General features: G+C 46.2%; 1 protein-coding gene across 1 annotated transcript; it reads left to right on the top strand.

Annotated features, from left to right (window-relative positions):
• The first annotated feature begins 339 nt into the window (after nt 1-339).
• sik1 (salt-inducible kinase 1) lies at nt 340-10,520 on the top strand. Its single transcript, XM_030111879.1, has 14 exons — nt 340-582; nt 927-1,130; nt 1,224-1,340; nt 4,515-4,578; nt 4,656-4,817; nt 5,271-5,395; nt 5,503-5,626; nt 5,720-5,940; nt 6,192-6,341; nt 6,496-6,606; nt 6,720-6,945; nt 7,028-7,282; nt 7,417-7,606; nt 7,868-10,520. The coding sequence occupies exons 2-14, from the start codon at nt 978-980 to the stop codon at nt 8,394-8,396; spliced, it is 2,427 nt and encodes an 808-aa protein (XP_029967739.1). The 5' UTR covers nt 340-582; nt 927-977; the 3' UTR covers nt 8,397-10,520.
• Nucleotides 10,521-16,924: the final 6,404 nt, after the last annotated feature.

Here is a 16,924-nt window from a genome sequence, read left to right on the forward strand (position 1 = left end):
CAAGTCGCCGCGTGCAGCCGGTCTGTGGAGCGAGAGCGTCGCGAGGCAGCCCGCGAGCAACGAGAAACATCACGTGGTGACACATCTCCGCGACTGACGTCACCTCCCTCATCTCCAGGCAACCCCTCCATCAGCACTCGCGTCACCGCGCGCCCGAGCCGCGCGGTTGCCCGGCAACCTGCGCCTTGCGCTCGGGTCCGGCCTTGCCGTGCACCCGGCTCGGCGCTCTGACGTCGGTGTGACGTTAGTGAGGTGGTATCAATTTGTTATGGTGGCGGAGGGGAAGGGAGGAGCAGGAGGAGGAGGAGGGGAGGAGTTCCCCCAGTGTGAGTGCCGAAGCCTTCAGCGCTGCATTCCGCCGGAGCTCACAGGCACAAGCACACCGGCCGCAGACAGCGCAGTCCCGGGCCGAGACACTGATAAACTATAACGTGAAGACCGGAGGGAAAAAAAAAAAGTTTTTTTTTTTCCACTTTGTCTTGTTTGGTTTTTTTTAAACCCGGAGCTCCGCGTGTGGAATGGTTCACGTTTCTTCTGAGATCCGTCTGAGCTGTGAGAGAAGGTGGTTCATGTCTTTCTAAGGTAACATTTCTCTCAATAACCCTCACTTTTTGCCGCTCAATACGAAATAATTTCAAAAATTGAATTTTTTTTTTATTCACCCCATATCCTAAACGAATTCGCTTAGTTTTCTTCACTTTCTGATGAATTTACTTTCTGTTTCTTACGTTCGATACTTGAACTCTAGAATAATAATTATTAAAAAAATCTCCCCATTCATGACTTTGTTTTCACACCCACAACATTTCTTTTGACTCGCCCCTGATGACACAAAGTGCTCATTATTAGCTGAACAATGACATCCCGGCGGATTGTTTATCTATCTTCCGTGAATTAAGCAGGACGCTCTCTCCGCGGCTCCGCAGGTGCCAGCCTTCACACACCCAGACGTTCTAAGTCCTCACACTTCGTGCACCATGGTGGTCATGACGGAAACCAGCCGGGGGGCTCAGCCGAGCCCAGCCCAGGGAAGGCCACTGCAGGTCGGCTTCTACGAGATCATCCGCACCCTGGGGAAAGGAAACTTTGCAGTGGTGAAACTGGCCAAACACAAAGTCACCAAAACACAGGTTAGTCGCTCTTCTACACACACACACACACCTTATGGGATCTAATGTGCTTATTATTATTCACACATTTTTGTGCTTTTCTGTTTATTTCAGGTGGCCATAAAAATAATTGATAAAACCAGGCTGAATCCCTCCAACCTGGAGAAGATCTACAGAGAGGTGCAGATAATGAAGCTGCTGAACCACCCCCATATCATCAAACTTTACCAGGTGTGCATTATATGTGATGTCTCTGCAGTGTGGCGGCTGATGTGCGTGTGGTAATATGTGTGCACAGAGCTTTGTTTGTGGAGCGGTTCGTGATTCAGCCTGCATTAGATCCTCATTGTCATTGAACCGGATTGTGAAGGCTCCATGTGCAGACAGCCTGTCTAAATGCATGCACCATTCCAGGGAGGAAATTATCTTTAAACGATTCCTTTGCAGATGCTTGTTGTTGGAAGCAATTGCATAGTAGGAGGGCATTGTGTCTCATTGTTACAGGGATGTGGGTGCAGCAGTGCAGTCGTTTCATGCAAAAATAAAGGGCAGTTTGTATCTAAGTGGTCTGTGCCAGCCTGTGGTGAGGTGCTGGTTCTCAGAGTGCACTGAATCATAAGTACAGCCCAGCAGCATTAGTGCAATCCCTTTTGACCTCCCTGTGTGAGTGAGTATTAGAGAAAGTGAGAGAGCGGTAGTGTGAGAATAATCAAGGGTACCAGTCGGCGCTGGGAACAATGCATTTCCTACATGTCTTCAGTTATATAATGGTGGATTTGATTGCACGCTTGTGGGGAGCTGGAGGCGTCAGGAGAGTGCTGGTTAGAGGGACCAGTCCACAGGTCCGCACGTTAAGACCAATTAACACCTGCTCCGACCAAGTGCAATGTGTCTGTGCGTCACGTGAAAGCCCCCACACAAAGCACTGCTTTACTCCTAATCAAATTGAAGACTTAGTCGAAAGAATCCGCTTTTTCCCTCTCACCTGACCTCACAAGCTCTGCGGCACGCGTCTGGCGGTAAATCCACACAAACAAACAAACAAACAATACCCTTTGTCTTTTTTAATATGGATTTTTATCCTGTCCTTTGTTCAGTTTTGTGCTGTTTCACTTTACTTCATGTCGAGCAGCTCGCATGTCTTGAAAAACAAGGACATGACATCATTTATGGAAAAGCCTATCAGTACAAAGTAGATCTGAGATGACCATGAGACAGTATAGTCACATTGCCTTTGTTGTGACAAGCAGTAAATCACTTGATTTTTTTTTTAATCCAGTATTCTCTGATGCAGCCTTTTTTGTCTTTGTCTTTTGTCTGCTGCTGGTCTACCAAACATTTGCTCTGATTTATGATTTTTCTTCATTCAAATTGCAAATCGACTGAGCAAAACAAACCTCTTAGTACAATTTTTACTGAGCATTTAAGCTACAAAATTATTATTACATGTCGTGCAAGGCTCTTAAAAGATGCTCAGTTTAAACATTTGGTGTATATAATACAGTAGTGTGACAAAAGTAAGAAAAGAGCAGGCAGTTCTGTCAGACAACTGGGAATCTATTTTCCGAAATTGCATTTTTTTAACAGGAAAATTTAGGACGTACTGCATGTGATGAGCATGCAGTCAAATTAATCAGCAGTGACTTTGAACAAATACAGGTTAACTCCAGATCGACAAGATGTGGAAACCATACAATGATAGTGGAATATTAAATGTAAGATCAGATTTGATTGATTCCCCAGAACTGTGTAAGAAAGGTGACGTTACAAATTCTGACTTCATCTGGGTTGACTTAGAGTCACATGGTGATCAGTCGATTTCCGTCATAGCTAGAAATGATGCTGCTGCTCTGTGGTGTAAAAAAGATGACCTCTGTCTTGTCTGCATCCTGTATGTGATGCATCTTCCTTTTTTTGATTTCCTCTCTCTGCCCTTGGGTTGTCTAAGGTCATACTCGTCATATGTTGAGTACTTGACAATAATATGCAGCCGTCTTTCACACTGCGTCGCCTCTTTCTCTCCTTCCTGTCCTCCAAAGGGAGGATGTGGTCTCAGACCGTCTTGTGATGTGAGGGATACGTCCTTTTCGAGCATCTCGACTGGATTTGCTCTGAGACCCCTGGTAATCAAGGCACTGAATCCAGTCGAGGATGAAGGGAATAAAATGCCTTTTTTTCTCCATAGTCTGGGATTATTGAAAGCTCTCCTTGGCCTCGTGTTTATCACCCAACGCCTTGTTATCGCCATAATTCCCACCTCCTCACAGAGGAGCCAGTGTGACTCTTGGCTCTATTCACTGGGCATTATGCGAAGCCTCTTTTTTTTGTGTAGACACACGGAAATTGATTTTAATTTCAAGTCTAAATCCCTCCTTTTGTGTCAGCAACCTCAAAGCTCCTTTTGAGGCGAATGCAATGTGAAATCTGGACGTTTAAAGGGTTAAATCCTCCTCCTGCTCGGGTTTGAAGGGCCCTTGCTGTGCTGTGTTGTGTTGCCTGCGCTTCACAGCGGTGACGTCAGCCGCACCTCAAGGTGACTGAGCTCCGGAGAGCTGCCCTATCTCTCCGATAAAGACAACTTCCCGCTCGGAGGCATCTGTGTATTGTATCGTTGTCACTCAGTCTTCTAAAGGGGCCGAGGGCTGAAAAGAATTAAGCTCCGCCATTCAGCAGAGTCCAGTGACATTCAATTCAGAGTCGGCCAACAATATTATCCATACATGGGCTTTTGTCACCTGCTAAGAAAAAAAAAAAGAAGAATTGCTCTGTCGTGCAACCTTTCAGCTCACCGGCTCTTTTCCCTGAGGGCACTCCTGAGATGCTGAGCTTTACTGAGAGCTCCAGGAAAATACCGGAAATTAGCATTTTTCTGTGCTCGCCGCTGAAAACTCCGTTCACGGTTTTCCAGACGCACGATGCGGCCCATGTGACTGACCCATTTGCAACCAGTTTTTCAAAATTCCTGGAAGTAGGAAGACAAATGAATCGTCATGTCAACGTGACATTCCTGCTGCTAATGAGCGTCAGCCGTACAGAGAATATTCCCAGCCGTTTCACGAACCCTGTGAGATAATGTTCCTCTGTGGGTTTGTGTTGGCACTTATTAATGGGCTTTAAGGCATGATAAAAATGTCTGGAGGAAGTTGGTGACGGCTGCTTTATGTAACAGGTCAGATAATGGAAAGCCTGACAGTTGGTGTTTTATGTGTGGAACAAGTCAATGGAGAAGTAAAATGAGGGGATTTTGGTGGTGAGAAAATGTCTCATGTTTTAAAATGCCTAAAGCAGGCTGCACTCAAAGCCTGGGAAGGGATTTCACCCTCGAATACATTCTCCAGCTGCCCATGACCCAATTGGTTTGAACCCTTTGTTTAATTTATTCTTCTCCCCTTTTCTCTCTCTTAGGTCATGGAGACCAAAGATATGCTGTACATTGTGACGGAGTACGCAAAGAACGGAGAGATGTTCGGTGAGTAGGGCGACAGACTCTGTAACATTTCTGTCGCTCATGTGGACCGGTTCTAAAATACCTCCCGCTCCCTCCAGACCACCTGACCTCAAACGGCCGCATGAGCGAAGATGAAGCGCGGAAGAAGTTCTGGCAGATCCTGACGGCGGTGGACTACTGCCACCGACACCACATCGTTCACCGTGACCTAAAAACCGAGAACCTGCTGCTGGATGCCAACATGAACATCAAGCTGGCTGGTGAGTTTGCCTTTTTCCGTCGACTGTCAGAATGGTTTGTGCTCTGCTGGTGGGAAGATGATGCACTGTGGGGAAACTGTCAGTTCCTTTAAATCTAACACCGTCTCTTAGTACATGGAAACTTTTTTCTGAACTCACTCTACATCCAGATAAATAATAAACATTGTTCTGCTTTTCCTTCTTCTTCTGAACTGAAAAATTGACTCGGCAACACAGACAGATAAACCCACTTAATGGAGACATCTCAAGTGTAATGACCAAGGCAGAAACCAACACAGAGCCTTTTGAATGATAAATTATCAGTTTTGATAAGTTCTGCTCCCTCTGCGCCAAATTACATAAGACTCTTCGAATGATAACGAATCTACTTTGCCCGAAGCTGCGGCTCTGGAATGTAAAACAAACAAATGCAATAACAAACTTGTTGTGCAACTTTCTGTCTCCGTCTTGCAGACTTTGGATTTGGAAACTTCTACAACGCGGGGGAGCCTCTGTCTACGTGGTGTGGCAGCCCGCCTTACGCCGCCCCGGAGGTGTTTGAAGGAAAAGAGTACGAGGGGCCTCAGCTCGACGTCTGGGTAAGGGGATTATTTACAGTATTTCCAAACGAGCAGGCTTGAACAGTAATCAAGAATTCCGACTGAAAAACAGTTGTTCCATTATCCTCGATGCTCTCTCCTCACAGAGCCTCGGTGTGGTGCTTTATGTTCTTGTGTGCGGCTCTCTTCCCTTCGACGGTCCCAGCCTTCCTGCACTCCGGCAAAGAGTCACCGAGGGACGCTTCCGAATTCCTTTCTTCATGTCCCAAGGTCAGCCCGCCACCAGCCAGAATAAATCCCAGACTCCTGGAAATCGTAATCGCACGGGGTCAGAGGCTAATTCTTTTCATTTGCGTGCTTCAGACTGTGAAAACCTCATCCGTAAGATGCTGGTGGTAGATCCAGCTAAGAGGATCACTGTGGCCCAGATCAAGCAGCACCGCTGGATGCTGGCGGACCCGACGGCCGCCCACCAGACCCTCAGCCACTCCCTCACCGAGTACAACTCCAACCTGGGAGACTACAGCGAGCCTGTGCTGGGAATCATGAACACGCTCGGCATCGACCGCCAGAGGACGATCGAGGTGAGCGGAAGGAAGAAGGTTTTATTAAACACTTAAAGGACATGAAGGGCACGAAGTACATGTTGATTCAAGAAATAAATCCCATCAGGAGACTTATCTGATGTCTTTTAAAAACCCACGTTTAATTTGTTTGTATTAAGAGGAAAGATCTGTGAAAAAAGCTATAAAGAGGAAGAGCTAGACAGAAACTGTCATTGTGAATCAGAATGTTTTTAAGTAGGCAGACCTCTAATTCGCCTCCGTTTCTGCAGTCGTTGCAGAGCAGCAGCTACAATCACTTCTCTGCCATCTACTACCTGCTGCTGGAGAGAGTCAGGGAACATCGTTCGCAGCAGCTGAGCCGCCAGTGTGGCACCTGGAGCCAGAGGCCCCGGAGCACCTCCGACTCCACCGGCCCAGAGGTCAGCACTCCACCCTGGAGCACACACACACACACACACACACACACACACACACACACACACACACACACACACACACACACACACACACATCGTCCTAATCCAGCCGCCGGTTTCAGGACTAAAAAACTCTGTTCTCCCTGCTTGCCTTTAGGTAATTATGGAGTCCACTGACAGCTACAGAACTGCAACGTTTTCACTTCCAGCCAAAAACACTCCTCCTGTGTACTCGGAGGTCGAGTGTGACCAGGGCGGACTGTTCCAGGTAAATCCACTGAGCTGAATGCGATGGCTACGGCCGTCAGTGAATGCACCATAACTCTGAGACGGTGCTCTGCTGTCAGTCAGCGGTTAACAGCCTGCCTCCATCTGTTCCAGCGTGTGGTCTTTCCAGTTGAGGCCAGCCTCAACAGATTGCTGTGGAACCGCTCCATTTCACCCAACAGCCTGCTGGAGACGAGCATCAGCGAAGAAGTGCGACCAAGAGACCTGGAAGAGGAAGAGGCAACCCAAACTCTTGGCCCCCTGCTCCCTCCGACCACCACCTCCCGCAGACACACTCTGGCTGAGGTCTCCGCCCGCTTCCACCAGTGCAATCCTCCCTGTAAGGGCGACAACACACAAACACCCATTGTTCCTCATTCTGCCGGGTGACGCAGAATCTAATTCCTGTTCTGCTTCCGTAGGCATCGTGGTCAGCCCCTCGGATGGTGCCTCATCTGACAGCTGCCTCAAGTCCTCATCCAGTCCTGCCCCCTCTCTGCAAGCTGCCATGGGTGACATGTCAGCACTTCTGGCCTCGGGGGCAGAAGGTGGAGCTCTGCAGCCTACCGGAGCTCCGCTGGCTCTCTCCTCCCACCTCCTGCCCCAGGCCCAGGGTAGCCTGCCCGCTGCCAGCTTCCAGGAGGGTCGAAGAGCATCTGACACCTCCCTCACCCAAGGTACAGGAGCCTGAAAGCGAAATCCCTCCCAGCGTGTCACTTATCTAACCAGACATCCACATTTATAAAGCGTACTGTGTCCAATTGCAAGATCAAAAGAGTATTGTATAACACTTTCCCATGCTTTCCCGCAGGCCTCAAAGCTTTCCGCCAGCAGCTGCGGAAAAACACACGCACTAAAGGGCTTCTGGGATTAAATAAGATCAAGGGTCTGACGAGGCAGGTCGTTCCTCCGCCCTCCTGCAACCGAGGCAGCCGAGGGTCACTGGGTCCTGCCCTGTCTGAGCACCGCAGCATGCTGGAGGAGGTGCTGCACCAGCAGAGGTGAAGCAAACCGTCGATAAAGCTCGCATGGCAGAATGTGGACCACATGTTCTGATCCAGTCAATATGGAGATACAGACAAGAAGTTTGGTCACTCAATGAGTAAAGGAAAATTGAAAAAGATTTGTACATTTTCCTGATTTAGCAGAACTTTAAAGGCTGAAGGTGCAGCTTTAAACTGTCTCAAAGCATTATGGGAATTGTAGTGAGTTTTCTCTGACGCGAGACCAGGTGTCTGATCTTGGTTTTTTTCTGTTTTCAGGATGCTTCAGATTCAGCACCAGCAGCAGCCTCAGGTCCAGCCCGCTCCGACCGGACCTACCCAGAATCCTCTGCTCTACCTGACGCAGCAGCAGTCGCCTTCTCCCCCGCCTTCATCCGTGTTTGCTTCCTCCCCCTTGTTCGACGCCCCCGCCCAGCAGGCGTCGGGCCCCTGGCAACAAACTCTCGACTCCACCTCTGTCCCCTCTTCCTCCTCCTCCTCCTCCTCCTCCTCCTCCTCCTCCCCCGCCTCCGGCTGCTCCTCATCCTCCTCGTCCTGCTACTCGTCCTCCATGTCCCCCGTGGCCTCCGCTGCCTACCTCCTGGAGGCTCGCCTGCACATCAGCCAGCAGCCACACCCGCACACCTATGGCGGCCTCCAGCAGCAGCCGCAGGCCGCCACGCCGCACCCCTTCCCCGTCCTCTCCAAGCCGGCCGTGTGGAGCCTGGGCTCGGCCTCCGGCGCCGACCCCGACATGCAGGGTCTGGCTGGACAGCAGCAGCTCAGCAGCTGCGTCATGGTGAAGTAGAACACAGAGGCTGCTGACAGCAAAAAAAAAAAAGACTTAAATGTTGAGCCCTGAAGAAAAAAAGAGGTCAGAGATGAGGGGGAACAATTTTAAAAAGAAGAAGATGCAAACGGCAAATTTACAGCAGGTACACATGTGAGAATGTGTCCAGACACGTGTGTATTATGTGTGCGTTTGATATCGTATAAGCTAAAGACTAAGCAATAACCAAACTCTGGATGAGGCGTTGATCGGTATCAAACAGCCAGAGAAGCAATAATAGACTGAAGAATTCCCCTCGGGCTCTCTGACGGACTCACCAGAACAAAAAATGAGAGTTCACATCAACCTACTCGTCTCTCACGTCTGATGCTGTTTAAGTTTGGATTTTCTGACAGAAAGACTCTGTTATTTTACTTCCTTTTTACAGTCACTTATTGCTCTTTGTGTTTTTCACTTGCCTGGACAGAAGACCAAAACTCTATTCCCTTATTTTAATTTTTTTTCACCCCACTTTGTTCGCCTTTCTGAAGAGACTTCTCTCTGTAGCAGTGCAATGACCGTGCAGTATAGTGCCCTAAGCTCACCTACATTCACGGAAGGAGTTGATTTGTTATCGAAACTGTGATTTATTTTTATCCTTTCTCTCGGTAGAAGAACATTTTAGCTACGCAAAAAGCTGCTTTTACCTCAAGCTGCAACGAGACGCTGCGTCCTCATCAGCGGTGGTGAAGATGAGCGTCCCTCGCTGATTGTGTGAAGCACAACAGGTTCATCAGTCGGCTCGGTTAGCACCTTACTCGCGCGGATACCTGGATCCAGAATAATTTCACCTGATTTGCATCTTCATTGTAAATGCTTTTTACTACCTCCTCAGGCAACGATTCAAAGACGTCATCAGAACTCATCAAAAAAATCCACAGAATATATCGGAGGCGAAACGCTTTCTCATGCAGGACAAAGATTGTGGGAACAGTGCAATATTTCAAACACAGTGGACGTGAGGTCTAAATCACACATCCATTTGCCTGAGGTTTTTCCTTTTAGTTGGCTTGTTTTTACTTTTTTTTTTTTTTTCTTTTTTAACTCTGACCTTGCTGTGCTAGCTAGCTGACTAGAAACGGTACTTGTTATGTAACACAATGACATGAAACTGTAGTGATTTTTTTTTTTTTTCTTTAGAGGAACGACTCAAGGCATTTGGTAATGCTGTGTCTTCCCGCAGCATGCTTGTAGTTACTGAAAGTAAACATTTGGGTTTTACCAAAGAGTGAACAGCACAAGAGACAGGCGATCTATCAAAGACACACTACTGACTTCTCACTCTGAATGCTGTCTCAAGATGTAGCATGGTGGCTAGCTGCCATTTTCACACAATCTCCTTAGCTTTCGCTGCGAGATGAGAAAAAAACTCCCGCTGCCACCAAACCCTAATGCTACACGTATTGTTGATATCTGTAGGTGTTACTATCAGGACCATGGTAGTATTCATTTTTGTACTTTTCTAGAAAATAAGAACGAGAAAAAAAAAAAAACAAGACAAAAAAACAAAATCTGAACTTAGCAATACTATATTGTGCAGGAAGTGGAACTTTGTTTTTTGTTTGGCTAGAATGCGTGACTGACCTGCAGTGAGCAGGCGAATAAGATGAAGCGCTAGAAAGCGGCAAGAGGTGTGTGCTGTTGTCAGTTTGTTAGTCGTCTCATATCTGTGAAACGTCTTGCAGGGGAGCAGTGGTTTTCCAAACCCTGCTTCGGAAACACGCAGTGTTGATATTTCTGCCCGGTGAGGATTTTTTCTTTTTTTTGTTTTTCTTTTTTGGGTTGATTGCACTCATTACCAACACTTGTGCCTTGAGCTGAACAAACAGGCAATCAGAGAGGTCTCCTTCGTCTGATTGCCGCTTCGAAGAAACGTGGATGGACGGCTCCCTTACCGGCCGTTCACTCAGACGCCCCTTTGATATTTTATTTCAACCTTTGAGACTTGCTGTTAGAACAGAGGCAAGATTTGCACTTTACTTCCGTTTGTGTTGCTGACTGGTTTTGTTCGTTTGTTTCTCATGATAAAAAAAAAAAAAGTCACAAAACTATTGAAACACTAAAACTCTTGATGCAAACCTGTCAGTTGACCCTTTTGATAAATTTTGGACAACAAGTATTTCATGTTTTGTTTTGTTTTTTTAATTTGTTACTTGACTGTGAGCATGAGCATTTCTGTGTGTGTGTGTGCGTGTGTGTGTGTGTGTGTGTGTGGAGAGAAGTAAAAGAAGAAAGGCAAGGAGAGAAAATGTTAGCTCAAGAATGGTTGTTTATTTATGTGGCTATTTATTTAAATAAAGTTCACTTCCTAAACTACCTGTGGTTGTATGTGCTGTTGTTTTTCCTGATCTCTATACTGGGAAACATCTGAACACAATTCAAATTCATTTCATATTTATTGACTGAGATTAATGAATAGTAGTCCCAAAATATATTGTTGTTGATATGACAGGATAATTACACCACAGTTTCATTATATTTAAAAGGACAGTTACACAGTGTGACAATGTTAAAAACAAGTGTTGTGACTTTGTGTGAATCTCGATGTGGATTATCAACATACAGATCTCATAACAAGGCTTCATATTGCTTTCAAGGCCTGTCAGTCCCACATTATCCCGTCAGAACACTTTGTTCTCAGTGCTGCTTACTGGAGTTTCCCAGAGTTTCTAAAAGTAGAATGGAAGGCAGAGCTGTTGGTTATCAGACGCGCCATGTGGAGCCGGATCCCAGTTTCAGCTGTGGAGGCTGACACCGTCTCTACTCATAAAATGAGGCCTGAAACTTTCCTGTTTGATAGTCCTCACAGTGAGGCCGACATGGAGAAACCAACACCTCTGGATCTATCGCCGTTTCTTCCTGTTAAAAGGCAGTTTTTCCTGTCCTTGTGCTTTCCGTTGTATTACATTCGAGCATTCAGGTGACGCGAGATGTTGTATTCAGTGCTTTAGAATTCAGTGTGAGATTTATTGAATTTTACTGGGTGTAATTGTTAACACTTGCTGATCAGCCTTTAACAGGATAAATCATGGACTGGTGGATGAATGGTACACATTAAGAATAAAAATTAAAATCCCTCTCTCCACATACAAAGCTTGTGACAACCATGCGTCATCATGTCCTAATGACTTGTTAATTATTCCAACAGAACATTTTGTTCTGGTTCGTCGAGCAGCAGTGCTTTCTGAGCGTTAAGCTATCAGCTTCTTTTATGGAGCCAACTTCTGACAGAGCGTCTACCTGTCAGGTGTCTGGCAGAGTTCTTGCTCAGATCACTGCAGCATTTTCTTAAGCTGCTGTAGGTTTATTCTGAAGGTGAAAGAGGGAAAACTTGCTTTATGTTAGAGTCACAGGACATTTATTGATCAAAGATAACTCCTGAATATCTTATTTTAGTACCAGAGGTCAAAGTTACGCTGCACTGTGACTCTCAGCCACTGAGATTCTCGCTGTTAATTTTCTCTCCTGCCGTCTTTTTTCCTCTCTGCAGCGCTCTGGATGTGAAGCTAAATGCTCCTGACCCGTGTTTCCTGTGCAGCACGTTCATTATTCTGTAAGCTTTTGTTGACTTGTTTGTTGCTCTCTGCTCTTTTGTCTTTTTGAGACAAATGTTCTCCCCACCCCGGTCTGAATCCGCTTTGTGGTTTCTTCCTGTTAAAAAGGAGTTTTTCCTTGAAACTGTGACTTTTGATCACTCTGGTGGGCTCTTCTTTTCTTTTCCTGGAAAAAAAACGTTTGATCCATTCAACCCCCTTTTCACCAGAATATCTGCCAACGACGAATCTACAAATCATTAAAACATGTCGTCTGTGGGCTTCACGTGAGGGTGCTGCGGCTCCTTCATCTTCACACGATGTGGTCAGTGTAGTGCAAAACGTTTCCACCATTTAACTGCGAATCTTTGACCCTTTGGTTAAAATAAATCTTTCCACAAATCGAGGACCAGACGGAGAGTTCTGCATTAAACAGCATGAGTACAAATAATATAAAAGAAGAAGAAATATAGACACGTCAGATTAAGCAAGAATAAGAAATTCTGAAGCGTTGTTACAAGCTCCAAGCACAGCTGTAACTCCAACCTAATGAACGATCAAATACCAAAACCTGCGAGTCCAATTAAAGGTGCTGTAGGCAGGATTCCACATCCCCGCCATCTTGCTTAGGGTTACCTAAGTAAGATGGCGATTTGACCCATCTAAGATGGCGATTTGAAACCCAGCACAGCCAATCCTGTCCTGTTTTCTCTAACATCACGCCCTTACGCACGTTAAGCCCCTCCCACAAGAACGTGCGACGAATGCCCCTCGACCAATCACGGTTAGAGCCTCAGGGGCTCTTCTGATTGGTCAAAGATACCTGGAGCTGTCGAGATTCCTTTTCAGCTCAGAAAAGAGACAGATGGAAACGCTGCGCCCTCGCGGTAGTGCAGTTATGCTACACTCCTAAAGGATTATCAATGGATACTCTGACATTTAATCCAAAGAAAACACAGAAAAATTAGCATTGACTAGCAAAATCCTGCCTACAGCACCTTTAAAGCAGAGACGGCACAGATCATGAAGACGAGGTGACATTATCCAAACTTAAAGAATAAACAAGACAAAGCCTGTATGAGTGCAAAGCTTATTTCATGTCTCCGTCCGTCTCTGCTGTGAAACGTGTTTACATTCCTATGAGAGCTACATGAACGTTGCACCACGTTCTAAAATGTTCTGCCACGTACAACTGAGGACTTTCATCATTTTGCTGTATTTCCTTGAGTTGTTTTTGTTTCTTTCAAGGTTGGGCAATCTTCGACTTTTCTCACGTGAAAGAATTTGTAAAAAAAAAAAAAGAAATGGAGGGCTGGTGACACAAACCTATTTTCTAAGACTACCTGTCACAGACATTTCAACGCTCGAGCTTTCACAGTCAGCGAAACAGGTTGTCAGCTGGAACGCTGACCCAGATATCAGCCTGAGGTCTTCATTGTTCTTGGAAAAACACGCATTTAAACTAAAGTGATTCATTTGAAGATAAGCTGTGTGTTGAAGGGCTTCTGGCCACAACATGCCTTGTGCTCGTGCTTATCCACGATTCTCTGAAAGCCACATGGGAAATAGGCCAAGTTGAGACGGACGACTGGAGTCGAGCGTCAAAACAAACTCGCAAAGTATGAGTCTTCGCTGAGGATCGCCTTTGTTCTTTCACTTCTGGATTCTTTACTTTGCGTTTTCTTTGTGATGCAGAGACGGTGACCTTAAAGCCGCAGACTCAAACTGGGTCACCATGAGTGGTGCTAACCACTACACCACGTTCACTTCAGAGGACAGAGCCATACCATATGGTCTAATCACATTTATTTTTTAGCGGATGATACCAAATGGTTTAAAGGAATTAATATTATTACATTATCATGTTGTCAGTCATGTAGAATTTGCCTCAACAAGAGCAATATTGTTCTTTCTGTGACTTGTACACACAGACGAATTACAATATTCAGACATCTCCCTCTGTCCCATCATGCCTAAATGTGTTTCCGTGACAGATTATTCATGCATGTTGTTGACTGACTGTGTTCATGAATGAACACTGTGGCTGCAAATGAATGGCCGCTGGTGGGGATAAATAAAGTTGTCTGGACTGAAGTGAAATCTTCCCCGTCGACGTTTGTCCTCACCGCCAGGTGACGTTGAGGTTTAGAAAGTTTACATGAGGTGAGGTGAGGCGAGGTGACGTCTGCTGGTGGCCCGTTAATTGGCTGTAGTGATTAAGGAACAGGTGACCCTCTCGAGTGTAAATAAGGTGATCAAACATCCTGCTTCGCCTGCATATATTCTCATTTTCATGTCCAGATTTTTAGATAAAATCATAAAATCTTTCTATTATTATTATTATATTATTATATTATTATAAACAGAAAGAGAAAGAAATAAGACAGACAGCTACATTTCTTATATAAACAGAAAGTACAGAGTACAAATACAGAGTACAAGTGGTTCCACATGGTAGGAGCCCAGAATAAGTAAACCGCTTGCACCCACTGGGCTGTCTCGTTCAATCGATGGATCAGCTGTTTAAAGACATTCTTAGCGTTGTCTTTTGTCTATTTTTTTTGAAAATCAAAATGTGGCGGCCTTTTGCTCAGAGTCAGTGGGAACCAGCTCCACAGAACATGGATATACAGTATGTCTGTTTTATTTATAATAACTTAGCATAAATCACCTCTATATTAAACGTTTGAATACATTTGTACTGTATAAGTTCCAACTCTGGAAGAAAAAAACCCAAAAGAAAACAAAAAAGTTTTAAGAAGAATGATTCAGAATAAAATTCAGCTTTTATTTATCCTCCTCCCTGAGCGGTGATGAAGCAAACGGATGATGCATCGGCACCCGATGCTGCCGCCGTGAAGACCGTGATGATGCACTGAGCTCCTGCTGGCGGGCTATTCATAAACCGAAGCAGCCGAGTGAAAGAGAAGACAGGTGTGTGACGTCTGTCAGGAGGGCCGTGGTGGTAGTCGAGTGACGCGGCGGCAGAACCCGAAGCCAAACTGTCGGCGAGCCAGAAGAGAGCTCTGCCCCCCTCCCCCACCGGCCTCTCCGCTCTCTCACTGTCTCTCATTAGACAGGAGCGAGTACGTTTACACACACACACACACACACTCACACTATTTTACACGTGTGAACATATGGCTCAACGTTTGACACCTGATCACTGGGACAGCTTCCTCTTGGGGGGGGCCGGGCTCCGGGAAGGGCTCCGGACTGGACGGCTCAAACGTGTCCGCCGCTGCAGACGTGACCTGCGTTTGCATCACGCTCCCAGGAACACTATGTGACCATCTGCGGCATGTTTCATGTATGACACACAGCTCCGAGTGTTTACAGGCGCTCTTTGCGCTGGGGGGCATGCCGTCGCTCCCAGACGCAATCACACTCACGTCTTAAACAGTTAGGATTCTTGAAGCGGAGCGCTGGAGGATCTCAACGCTCCCTCTCATCCATTAAAACACCTTCAATGTAAATGTTTAAACGCTGGGCCCGTTTCATCCCGGGAGATGGACTTAATGAGTGTGTTTTACACTTTTTGTCCAACAAATGTAAACAAGAGAAAAACCAAATAACAGAGGGACATTTTTCTCAGTAATTAAGCCTGTTCGGCGCTGGAGCTGCGTCTAAACACACTAATCCGTCACGTACTGGCCACATCTGAAAGGAATCTGTATGAACTCACGGCTGTAAACATAATCCCCCCCCCCTCCGTGCTTCCACTCAGCCCTTAAAGCCCTCCGAATTGATCCTGTCAGCGTCGTGGAGTGCTCACTATACATTCTGTTTATAACTCCTGTCATGTATGAGAGCATGTAAACCGAGCTGTGTGTGTGCGTGTGCGCGTGTGCGTGTGGATCACTCGGTTCGGGACACTCAGTACACAGAAACACAAGCCTGAGTATGACAGAGATCCGAGCCTCCACGCAGACAGCTCATCATGAAACATTCAGTGTGCTTTGAATCACTAACTCGCTTATCTGAATTCCAGTCGACCGAGGAAAAAGTTTTCCAAGAATCGGGACAAAAAAATTTTTTTTCCTTTTTTTCAGAAGGAAGCAAAAGCATAACTGTGGTAATGTGAGAATAAATCTGATCAAAGTGATTAGTTACAGACGACACAGGAAGTTGAGATCTGATGACAGAGAGGAAGCCGTGATTCATCAGGTCAGTGACACGGCGCCGGCCACGAGAACCGTTACGTAAAATAAACCCAGCAGTGGCACAGGCACTCGTAAACAAAGAGCGCGCAGCGCAGTGTGTTGCAAACCAGATAAAGCACACAGAATTTTCCTGTGAAGCCTCCACGGAGGCTTCTGGGTCCCCTCCCCTCGCCGTGAGATTAGCATCCTCCTAATTGTGCGTACGTGAGGGAGAAACTGTACACGTGCGTCACTGCGAATACTCCGGCTCTCTGGCAGGATGAACATGAATGCCAGAGGATCCCTGGAAATCGCGGAGGCTGGGAGCAAAGTAAATAAATAAGGGCCGAACGTGCAGACTGGGACTCTGCAGCACATAGTTTACACTTTTCTCTGGAAAGAACAGCAACTGCAAATAGCTGCAAGTGTTTCATCATCTTAGAATAAGATTTCAGAGGGAATATAGCTGGATTTTTTTTTTTTCTCTACATTGTGCAGCCCTCAGAGACAAGAGTGTGATTTCAGTCTGTGCAAATAAAAATGACTCGTTCCACTAATGGGACTGCAGTAAGGAAGCAAATAACAAAAGCCAGGAAAGAACCCTCCTGTTTGTTTTTGTTAGCGGCCTGAACAAGTTGTCGAACACACCACAGAAACTGCAGACTTAAAGACTGTCTGTCCGTCACGCAGTGAGGAGAAAAGGCACACTGTGTGAACCGCTGGATTATGGGAACTTTCCAGAGATAGCCATCTGTATTTTCCACTCTGTCAGCTGTTTGACGATGAGCTTCTGGTGACGAAACACAGCAAAACAATGTCTTGAGTTCACCGA

This window comes from Salarias fasciatus, chromosome 16, assembly GCF_902148845.1.
Source record: "Salarias fasciatus chromosome 16, fSalaFa1.1, whole genome shotgun sequence".
NCBI lineage: Eukaryota > Metazoa > Chordata > Actinopteri > Blenniiformes > Blenniidae > Salarias > Salarias fasciatus.

Coding starts and splice junctions, on each gene's coding strand:
- sik1 (XM_030111879.1), top strand. CDS start 978: ATGGTGGTCATGACGGAAACCAGCCGGGGGGCTCAGCCGAGCCCAGCC. Junction 1,341..4,514: donor ATATCATCAAACTTTACCAG/GTGTGCATTATA, acceptor TCTCTCTCTTAG/GTCATGGAGACCAAAGATAT. Junction 7,283..7,416: donor TGACACCTCCCTCACCCAAG/GTACAGGAGCCT, acceptor GCTTTCCCGCAG/GCCTCAAAGCTTTCCGCCAG.